This window comes from Anopheles cruzii, chromosome 3, assembly GCF_943734635.1.
Source record: "Anopheles cruzii chromosome 3, idAnoCruzAS_RS32_06, whole genome shotgun sequence".
Lineage (NCBI taxonomy): Eukaryota > Metazoa > Arthropoda > Insecta > Diptera > Culicidae > Anopheles > Anopheles cruzii.
Genome location: NC_069145.1, coordinates 31,955,652 through 31,967,084, shown reverse-complemented (window position 1 = coordinate 31,967,084; position 11,433 = coordinate 31,955,652). Strand labels below are relative to the sequence as shown.

The window sequence follows — 11,433 nt, the reverse complement described above, 5'->3', positions numbered from 1 at the left end:
AATACTAGCCTAAAAATTATACTTTATAAAATGCTGCACAAAAAGGCAACATTTGCTTCCGCACGATTGAATACGATTCGTTCCCATCTCCAACTCCTTAAATCGAGCTGCAAGTTGAATCGGAATCGGAGTTGAAGTGCCCAAAGCGAGGCACTACTTATGCAAAACATAAATACGGATCGCCGGAAAGTGACCCGACCGGAGAGTGAAACCGAGGAGGCCGTTTTTCGAGGACCCAGTCCCCAGGGCCGCCCGAGGGCAGTGCGAACGGAAACGCCGAAAAAACGATGGAAAGCAACAATGGGAACCCTGCTCAGCCGGGCCAGCTTTGGCTTGCCGGTTTGGTTATTTAATTTGCTGCCAAACCACAGCCAAAACGGGTGCCGGCCGGGCGAGGGGCTACGGGGGACCGGGAACCGCCCCCCTTGAAAGGCTCGTTCGCATAGTATAAACAAGTGTGGATAATGGAGGAAGAATAACCCCTTAAAACAGTTTTCCTTCCCGGCTCGGGTTGGGTTCACTTCCCGACCACGGCACGCGGGATACGCGGGAAAACGCCTCGCGCCTCGCGCTTTTCGCACCACAACCTATCCGAGGTATAGAACCAGCCTCGGAAAGAAAAGGTGCAAAAGGTGGCGGTCGAGTGGAAAATCTATCGTGGCCGAACCGACGACGAAACGACCGAGTGTTGATGATTAGAGATGCTTACAGGGCCCCGTGGAGGCAGTGTGCGTGTCGGTAATCGCTTCTGCGTACTTGACGATAATCGGACACCGGACACCGGGGTCTCCCGCAACAAGGATCTGCTTAGCGGCGTTGTTGGTTTGCGCGTTTATTTCGTTCGTTTACCGGCGCTGTTTCGGTCCCCGTCCGTCCGTCCGTTTTATGTTGTTTCGTTTATGTATTTTGTTTTCACGCATGCATCCTGGACCCTCTCTGGACGGATGGATGGTTTCTTTGCACTGCCAAATTGAGCTCCGCTGGCCTGCCCGCCTGAGGGCTTTCGGTCCACGGCGGCGGCGATCGCTTTTGCGCCGTGGTTCTCGGCCGTGATGAAATGCGCTTTTAAATGCATACCGCCACCGGCAGCCCAACGTCTCTCCCGGGACCGAGCGGAGAGGTTGACGAAACGGTACTAATGACCCACACCGAGGGAGGGGAGGCTCGTTATGGGTCCACCGTCCGCCACGTTGGCCGCCGCTAAATCAGCTAATCGGAGCGGCGGGGCGAAACGAAACCCGGCGCAAAATGGTGCGTAGTGAGGAGAGTAAATGGTCCAAATTGAAATCCCACTTTGGCAAACGGCCCACCTCAACGCACCGGGATTGGTGCGTTAAGTGTTGCGAGAGAGGCTAAGTGATTTGTGCCTCAAGCGGTTTTGCGGTGCGCAGGTGACAGTTTTCGTGAGCGTGAAGTCCTCGCGACTGCGCCCATTTCGATCCGCCCAAAGTTTAGTTTTCGAAACAAAACGGACGTTCATTACAACGAATAAATGAAAGAATGTCGTGTCGTTGGATTGGAAGTCGATGAAAATCGGTACCTAAATCCAGTACCGTTCGTGCCCGTTGATAGAGCAGTCTTGAAGACTCACTTATCACGACCAAGTGCCAAAGACGAAGAAGAATTCCAGTACAAGATCGATTTTGAGCGATGATCGATTTGACGGCACAGTTGGCATTTGTGAGTGGCACCGAACCTTCACGCAACGTTCACGCAATCGCAAAACACAAACCAAGATTCGGATACCATCCCAACACATCCTTGTCGAGCACCGATGATGCCCTGCGACTTCCCCTTAATACAGCAGGCCGTTCCCGCGAAAGCCGTTTGTTATGATAATTTTCTAGCTTTTATTAAACCATTACGCGCGAATCGCCTTACATCCGATTAGTAGCTATCGTTTGTTAAATAATCTGATAATTTACAAATTCCTCCCCGGGGGCCGGGTACGCACGGGTACCCGGACCGGGCGGCCAAAGTGCTTAAAATGTCTAGGAACGGGAGAACACTAGGGAGCGGAATACGGCGCGATTCTCCTTCTCGCGACTCGTCGGTAGCCTCGTGTCAGTGGTTTTGCTTCGGTGTGCCCTCAACTTACTTTACACCCTAAATCCTAGTCGTAACGCCCTAGTCCGACCCTCTAGTAGTGGTAGTGGTTTCACTGTGTATCTACACAATCGACTGTACAAAACCCGCGGGATCGTTCTATTCGCTTATTTTCGGTTTCCGATTGAGCGAATGTCCTTCTCCTAATCGCCCACCCGGGGTTCCTGATTAAATACGCGTATTCAAATCACTGGTACAATTGCAACCGTTCGGGGAGGTCCTTCGGGATATCTGCAAGGGGCGCAGTTTGGCACTCAGCACGCATTGTGGTGCATGTTCTCTTCGTCGCTCGGGCAGTCCTCCATGTCGATGAACTCGTCCTCTTCGTCGTCCTCCTCGCAGCTGCCGGTCGGGCTCGAAGCGGACCGGTTCTGGTGGTCCCCGTCGGTCGACTTGCCGGATCCGGAACCGCCCTCCTCCTGCTGCATCCGCTTGTGCTTGGTGCGCCGGTTCTGGAACCACACTTTCACCTACGGCGAAACGAAACAGATGGACATTAGCTCTCTGGCTGGTGTGTGTGTGTGTGTCTGTGTTGGGTGTAAAGGGTCGCCGGTTTGGGCTTTCGCACGGCAGTTCGACGCCAAACCGAGGGTGAAATGGTGTGCGCGATGCGTGACGCACATCGCGGCCGCGATGGCGGCGTCCCTTCAAACGGGCGAAACTTGACACATACGAGGTGTGTTCAAAAAGTTCTGATAATGTTGCATTTACGCAGGCACACATCAGTGACTTATGGTGCAAAGTTTGGCCGTTTTGAGTAATCAGTAAATTTTTGACAACTGGTTTGCTTGGACGTGTTTTGGCTCATCGTCGATTTTTGTCTCTTCCAAAAAATGGATCGCAAAGAATTTGTATCAATTGATTACTCAAAATGGCCGAACTTGTCACCATCAGTGAGTGACATGAATAGCAACCTAACGCTACAAACAAAATCTAAAATCTAAAATACGTTGCCCGCATAAATGTAAAAAAATATCAGAACTTTTTGAACACACCTCGTACACCGGAACGATCCATCATTATGGGGCACTCTAAGGCCATAATTGTACTTTTAATCTAATTTACTCGGCAACGGACACTGGAAGCTAGAAAGGTTGGCTCCACCGACAGGCGGTTTACTGATTCCGGCGCTCGGCGGTGATCCCGGTGAGCCACGGATTTCGGATTCGGTGTGGCTTCTCGCCGCAGCGCCACGGTGCCCGGACGTTAGCCGCGGCTAATGTCCGGGCCGATGTCTGGTCGCCCACAAGGAAAGTCCCGGAAAGTCCTAATTACCTGCGTCTCGGAGAGGTTCAGGTTCTGGGCGAGCTGCTTGCGTTCCGCGCCCACGACGTAGTGGTTGCTCTCGAAAGCGTGCTCCAGCTTGAGCAGTTGCGAGGGCGAGAACGCGGTCCGGACGCGCTTCGACTTGCGGAACGGGATGAGGTAGTCTGCGAAGAAGAAGAAAAACAGGCGGTCAGATTATGCGGCGCACTAAAAGCGTGTATAACGCCTTCTGGGAAAGGGAAGCCCATCGGCGAATCGGCAAACGCGCGCGTGAAAGTGTGCGTGTGTCCGGTGGCCATCGAGGTGGAACCCCACCGCCGCCACCGCCACACCGCACGGCACACGGTCCGGCACTTGTAATCAGTGTTAAATATTTGTACCATTTTCCATAAACACTGCCTAAACGCGGCCCACAGCCGGTCGCGGCCGATTGGTGGCCCCGGTTCGTTGCTTCGCTCGTGTAATTAAATAATTATATATCATTATGGCAAATATATTGCACACACCCGAAGGGGAGGGCGCGAAGGCGCAGCGAAGGCGGGGTTGTGTGCCATTTTGAGGCGCCACGAAACGCACTGAACGGTTGGTGGGGTGCGTGCGTGCGTGCGTACGATGCCAGCCCGTTGCATGTGCAAATGGTGCTTTTTTCCAGGATGCAACTGCATCCTTTCGACCCGACCTCATTGTAGCCCGTCCGCCCGGCAGGACAGCACAGGACACCACTTTGAAGTACCTTCAGAAGAGGAAACAAATACTGCTACAAACACTCGGCTTAGCGGTGCGCGGCTGTGAAGTGTTTAAAAGTAAATTATTGCGAAGCAATAGACGACGACGATGGCGACGACGACGACGGCGACGAAGTGCACCTCATTTGCACCACACAGCGCCGCACTAAACTGTGGCCGTTCAATTAAAAAGCAATCAACACACTCGACTTCGACTCTGACGAGCTTGCGAGTTGCTCCGGTTGGCTCCGGCCCGACTCCGGCCCGGCCTACGCCATTGCCCGCTTTTAACCCCTCTATCATGTCCCTCTCCCTCCCTCCTATGAGCCCGTCTGAGGGCACACACGGAGCGTTAGTAAGCGCGATGGCGTAATTACCTTTTAATCAAGTCCGGAGCTCACTAATTAATACATTTTTGCAGGCAGCAAAATCCCAACCCGATCGAACCGAAGCCAGCCGGGCGCCGGAAGTGCCGGACAGAAAGGGACGGCACGAGGGTGCTGTTGCCCCATTTGCACCCTCTGGCCACTCCTGGCCTGTGTGCAGGCTCACCGGTGGGGTTCTGGTGTATAATTCAATTAAAATAATCGTATCACCGCGACGCGATCGCACCTAGTATTCGACTCTCTGAGTGTGTGTGTGTGACCGTTTCGTGTCGACACTTCAGACCCCTCAGGGGGGTGTAAAGGGGCCAGAGGCTCCGTTGTAATGATCAAGCATCATGGCGACATGGCGGAGTGTTGGTCTCGACCGTTGTTCCCTATTATGGCCGAGCCCGAGGACACTCGAGGTTCTCCGCCAGTTGGTACGTTCTGTGTGAAGTTAATGCAACCTAATGCTCACTTCACGAACCGCACATTTGATGGTGCCCGAAATTTGTGACCGATTTCGGGGATCGCCTGTGAACCTGTTTGTGGTGTTGAACCTCCGCTCGGTGACGATCTCACATTCAAGTTCCGTTCCGAAGTTCTCACATTCAGCGTTCCGCTCGCGCTCAGGCTAATTAACGGCGCAAACGAAATGATTGATTTGGAAAATGGGACCTGGGTTGCCGTTTCTCACTTTTAGCTCTTATTTTTCGGCCTTTCGGTGGGCTCGATCGGGTTTCACCTTGAACGCCAGCATTCGATTATGTTGCCTGCGTTCGTTCTCTCTTTCCGTGTTCTCTCGCTCTGGCTGTCTGATTCCGGTTCGGTTGTCTTCACCTCATGCGATCGATAGATAAGATCGTTCGTTTAAAATTCATATCATATTTTTTGCTTCTCTCTTTCTGTGTTTTGGTTTGTTTATGCGCTGTGACTGGGCTGCGACTGCGCTGTGTGTTAATGCTTCCTTTACTCACGCCATTATCTCCGATCGGTGGCTTTTTTGCTTGAGTTGTGCTGTGGCGCTCGCGAAGATGAATATTTCATCATTTTTCGCGGCTTCGGCAGCGAACTGGCATTTCTATTTCTTTCTTCCCGGCCGAGAAATCGGGGTGCATTCGCCACCGAGCGCCACCGGAACCGCACGGTGCACCACCACAGCCGGCAGCAACACTTCCTTAAACAAGCAATTAAGAGCCGGACCGAACGGAGTGAGTGGCCGCCGCCCCCCTAAATTAGTGAATAATTAATTAACGAGCGGGAAGTGCAGTTTTTAATGTTAGACGCCCGTTATGTTCCCGACTTGGTCGCCCGTGTGTGTGTGTGTGTGTGTGTGTGTGGCTCAATTTGTTAGTCGCCTTTCTGTGCTGCTTCCGACATGATCATTCGCTTGTTAAACACACGCACAGCCCGTCCCAAGCTTGGATCGTTCGGATCGTGGCGCAAAAAAAGGCGCCGCCGGAATGAAACAAAAGGTCACAGTAAAAAATAATCCCAAAACAAAAACGAGACTGAGCCTTCCAAGTGATGACTCGCGATCCTCGCGGTGTGTGTGTGTGTGTGTGCAATTATGAATGAACGCGAGGATCGGCCGAGGAAAGATTCGTATCGTGTGTTGGGATCCGTCTTCCCGTCGTCATCTTCAAACACTAAACGCTCCAAACGATCGCGGATTTGGGATCCGTGGGATGGGATCCCCTAAAACCCGCGGTCCGCGGCCCCGGCGGGGATCAAGATTGGTTGGCTTTTTCTCCGAAAACGCGTCGCTTTTGTGCCCGTTCCGTAAGACATTCTCTTTGCGGAAGAATGCGCATCCCCGAATAAACGAATGGGCCGAAAGAAACGGGGCGAAAAATGAATCGCTTTCGGAGTGATATCAGTTATGAGCGAGTATCGTCGTAATTTATTTTCATCGCCTAACGCGGCCGTGAACCGTGTGAGAATTGGCTGTGGTTTTCCGCAGGACGTTCTATTTAGCCTGGGCCATTTGCTGCATTTTTTCCCGTTCACTCTCCCGGCCACTAACGAGACTCCGAGGATGTCACGAGTTTTCGGGCAGTTGCGGCAACGGACCTCTTGGAGCTCGCCGCTAAGTGCCGTGTTTTCGGGTGGTTTAGGGCCTTTCAACGCACAAATTAGCAAATGGTACGCTGGCAGGCTCCGGCGTGGCCGTTTTTGGGCGGGCAAAAGGGCCCTGTTGCGTTCGCGCAAATTATGAGCTGCGTTTGCGTTCGCGAATTTTGAGGAACGATGAGGAGCGATAATTTGCACGCACACCGCTTTGCTTCGCGCCCTCGGGGGGTGCGCCCTTTTTTGTGAGTTTAGGATAAAAGAGGCAGGATACGCGCGGGAATGGGGCCGTCAATCCGGGCCGTCGTGGTTCGCGATTGCGCGACGCCGCGGGTGCACCAACATTGGCACCGGATTTTCTACGGCTGCCTCCATTATGTCCTAATGTTTATGAGTTTACTTTGGGTGCGATGTGATAATTTACCGACAAGAACCATGCTTCCTTCCTTGCTCCGGTCCCTTCGGCGTTTGGGACCAAACGCCCAGCATTATATAGGGGCGAAAGCTTTTGCACGAGGAGTTGATTTTTTGCGCACACCCGGTCCCGGTCCCGGTCACACAATCGGCGGCAGCGGTGGCGTGGTTGTAATTGCGTACTTAAAATTCCAACACACCAAACCCCCAAATTTTCGGGGACGGTTCCCCGCCCGAGGGCTATGCGGAGGATTGCATGTTAACCGGCGCGACTCGAGTTAATGGCGAGCGAAGCGAACGGGCGCAGAAGCTAACAAGCGCCCCAGAGAGCGTGCGGGGTCCAGATTGCGGAAGACGGAACTCTAACGTGTGTGCAGAAATTTTCAGCAAACCCACCGAAAACGCACGGAGGGAAAACCCGACCCGAGCGCAGTGGCATAAATTATCCGCCTTCGACGTAGTCGTTAAAATGCGTATAAATTCTGGAATTCGATTTATTGCCGTGCACCGCGGCGTGGCGCTGCTCTGTTCTGCTTGCCCCCACTCACCCCCAGGCCACCACATCCTGCCTGCTCACTGGGAGGGTGTTAATCATTTTTCTGTGTGTTGTTGCGCAGCTCCTTCGCGAGTTGCTCCACCGAGCACCGCCGAGTGGTGATAAATTAGCGATAAATGAGCTTTTATTAACCGGCAAACGCGTCAGAACGCGGCGGCGATGCTTCGGGGCATCGCCACCACCAAACCGCTTCTAACGATCCTCGGATCGAGGATCGGATCGAGAGCCCAAAAACCGAACCGGCCGGGTGATGATGATCGCAGGGTGTGCGCCTGCGCAGTCGGAAGCTCGGCCGGAACGACGATCGGCACGATCTGCGGTGTGGCGTGCGATGCAATTGATGCTCTCGATGCTCTCGGTATCGTGTTAACTGACACTCAGATTTGCAGCTTCCTTGGCTTTTCATCAGCAGGGCAGCCCGGTAGGAGCAGGATTAATTGCTGGCGATGACGGATTCGTTCGTTTGTCAAATAAATCAACCCATGCCCGGGACGTAGCACCGTGGAGAAGCACCGCAGGGTTCTTTTCGGAGTCATAAAACAATAGTACCCAATAGGTCAATAGGACACACAGCCTTTTTGGCTTTTAGACCAGAGAAAGAGTCAGAGAACTATTTCGAACTGTTTCAGTAAAAGAAATAGAAGTTCCTGAACGTTCCTACTCATCAGAAGTAGGAATTGAGCTTGCAGAAAGCCGACTAATACTACAAAAAAGACCAAATGTTGGCTCCCGGATTTTCGATTATTACCAAGTTTGAAGAGTGTTTTCTCTCAACAATCTGACGACCGCCGGCTTGCATCGGCGTCATCATTTTACGATCGTGCGCGCGGCACTCTCTCCAGGGTTCGAATTAAAGACCCATTGTTGTCGGTTTTATGGTCGTAAAAAGATCCGTGTCCTGATCTTCGCCCCCCCCCCCCCTCTCTAGAGAGGTTGATTTGGAAAGTCGTCTCCGTCGGTCAAGTCAAGTGTGTTCCGGGTTCCAGGAACCAACGGGTCGGGCTCGTTGCACAAAAATCCACGGCGAGAATGTGGCCGTCCTTTCTCCCTCTTTCTCTAGACCCGGCCACCGGTTCCCAGTGGTGGCCAGATTACCAATTAAAACTCATCAACTTATCGTTGCCTGATGTCCTCGCCAGCGAACTCGGACTGAGCGCTACCTAAACAAAGCAAAACACCGGACGGTTCGGTGGCCGACGGCTTCCCGGACCCGTGAAGGTCAAGGAAGCAAAAGCCAAGAAAAAAACCTGGGACGTAGAAGGAACTCGAACAAAGGGATGCCCAGGGAGGCGGCGTGTGCGGCACAACGGGACGGAACGATTTATGACTTTATGTTACCGGCTTTTTGCTTCGGTCCATCATCGATCCCCGATCAATCGATGCGCTTTCTGTCCTTTCTCGGTTGGTGAATCCAATTTTCACGCCTTGCTTGCCGTTTCGTGGGGTGAGGGGGAACCTACTGAAGGTACTGGAGGTACTTACTGCCCGGGAATCCGATCGGGAAGACGCCACGGCCGTGGCGGCTCAGCAGCCACGGGTAGAGCGGGTAGCTGTCGCGCGGCGGCATCGCAGGATTATGCAGATGGGCGGCAGCCGGATGCGGCGGGAACGGTTGACCGGCCTGGGCGTGGGCGAGGGCAGCCGCCTGGAACTGGGCGGCCAGGAAGTGCTGGTTGTGGGCCGCCTGCACCATTTCGGGGGTGTGCAGGAACGGTGGCAAACCCTTGAGGTCGCCCGGCTGCGGCTGCCCGGGCGGTCCTTGCTGTGGTCCGCCGCCACCGCCACCGCCGACCGGCGAGTGCGGGTGTGAGCCGGGGTGCGAGTGCGGTTGCGAGGGGCTGACGGGGAAGGGACGCACCAGTCCCGGCGGTAGTCCCGGCACCACGATCGGACCCGTCGGTCCCTGCGGTCCCAGTCCGGTGGGCGGCGGTGGCGGTCCGCCCAGGTGGCCAGACGTGATCGTGGGCGTAGGTGGTGAGGCCGGTGGTGACGGACTGCGGGGTCGCTTTAGGGACAGGGCTTGTGGGGCGGCCGGTCCGGTATGGGCGCCGCGGGTCAGTTCCGGCGAGAGGCGCGACTGGAGGGCGTCCAGCGAGCGGGCACTCACGTGGCTCCCCTCGCTCAGGCTCTGCGGGCTCTCGGGGAGCCGGGTGATGCTGTAGTTGTGCGGGGGCGACAGGCTCTGGAGCCGGTTCAGCCGCACCGAGTAGCTCTGCGGCGGACTCGGCGAACGGCTCGGCAGCTGGTGGTGGTGCTGCTGCTGCTGCTGGTGGTGGCCACCGGTGCCCTGCGCCACCTGCTCCGCCTTGGTCAGCGTGTGCGGTGGCGGCGACTTCGGTGTCGTGTTGCCGACGATCGAATCGATGCTGAACCCGATCCGCGGCTGTAGCGTCGGCATTTTGTAGCTGGCAACTTTGAACACTTTCTCCTCCGCGCGGCACGTGTCGATCATGGAGGTGGCACTGCGGTGGACGGTCGCGGGCGCAAAACAACCAAACACTGACCTCGGGCCTCGGCCTTGGGCTCCGCCGTCTCCCGCTACACCTGTCTGCCGTGGGTCTGCAATCTTCGAGAGGCTCCGAAACGTTCCGAACGCCACGCGATTATTGATGTTCCATTAATGGATTATTAATGGATGTTCCATTAACATCCATTAATATCTCATGTCACTTGTTTGTTTTGATAGCTTGCTCGCGACTCACTTCGGTTCACTCACTCACTCACTTGACGCAATGGCTCACCACGGCAACACACGCGAAGCTAGTTTTTGATGGCGTTTGACGAACGATCGTCGGTTCGGAACACTTCTCGGAACACTTCCAAAACTTGCTCACACAAAAAAAGGGAACACGCGGAACGCGGATACGACTGCGCACGGCGAACGCTTGACTCGGAATGAAAACTTGACGACTGAAAACCTGTCTGGTTCAGGGTTTTTTTCGGCCCCCAGGAGCGCTTCGAGCACACGCACACCACAGTCGCTGTAAATGGTCGTATCGTCTGCGCATCGTCCATTGAAAAGTGGGCGGAGCTACCGGTTGCTGCGCATATTTACCACTCCATTGTTTGACTTCTTTTCTCGTGCTCGTGTGTGAGTGTGGAAAGTAATAGGGTGCTGCGGAAAAAGGAAGCTTTTGGCTCAAATCTCGAGGATGGAAATGATCTGCCGCGCGCGAAGTTTCTCGTTCGTTTCTCGCTTTTCCCGTCCCTAGCACCGCTCCCACCCGAGTCCTGGTAGCTGGGAGGTGAATTTATCGATCGAAACGAATTAAGCTCAAGCCGCGCGCGGTCTCGGGGCGAACGGGTTGGCGTTTTTATGATCCATTTGTTTTGTTGTTTTTCTTTGCGCTTTACGTTTCGCACTGAAGGCGCTGTCTTCGAGGCGATTTTTTGTGCGCCGTGCCGTGCGTGTGTGTTGCCATCCCGGCCAGCATCCTTTAACGCGTAACTGTCGCCGCGAAGGGGACGGGTGTGTATTTGCTTTATTTATGATACACTATTAAGAGCTTGTTATAAGTTCATTCTGTAATTGGTCCGCTTTATTTGGGTTTATTTCCATTATGGCGGAACCGGTTCGCCCGGCGACGACGACGGCGACGACGACGGTGACGCATTGACATCAGAGGCACGATATTTCATCTATTTTAATTGGCTTTATATTGTTCTAGGTGACAACCTCCTTGCGGCACACATGCCGGGCCGGGCATTCGGGGAAGGTTCGGCGAAGTTGATGGCAAATCAAAGAGCGCGTAGAGCTGTAGCCGAGATTGTTTGATGCCACCGCCAGACGTCCTTGTCATGCGTTTTCACACGCGGAAAAATCGCGGACCGACGGAACAGGAAAAGATTGATCTGGATGCTAATTGACATTATTTGTTAAATAGTGGTGGCGTTGGTTTCATAAACGCCGTCGCTCGAGGCGAGCGTCGTA

General features: G+C 54.2%; 1 protein-coding gene across 1 annotated transcript; it reads right to left on the bottom strand.

The window, feature by feature from the left end:
- Positions 1-2,076: 2,076 nt before the first annotated feature.
- LOC128272776 (homeotic protein empty spiracles-like) lies at positions 2,077-9,954 on the bottom strand. Its single transcript, XM_053010649.1, has 3 exons — positions 8,985-9,954; positions 3,382-3,536; positions 2,077-2,576 (listed from the first exon to the last, which is right to left on the bottom strand). Exons 1-3 carry the CDS (start codon positions 9,952-9,954, stop codon positions 2,361-2,363), a joined length of 1,341 nt encoding a protein of 446 aa, XP_052866609.1. The 3' UTR covers positions 2,077-2,360.
- Positions 9,955-11,433: the final 1,479 nt, after the last annotated feature.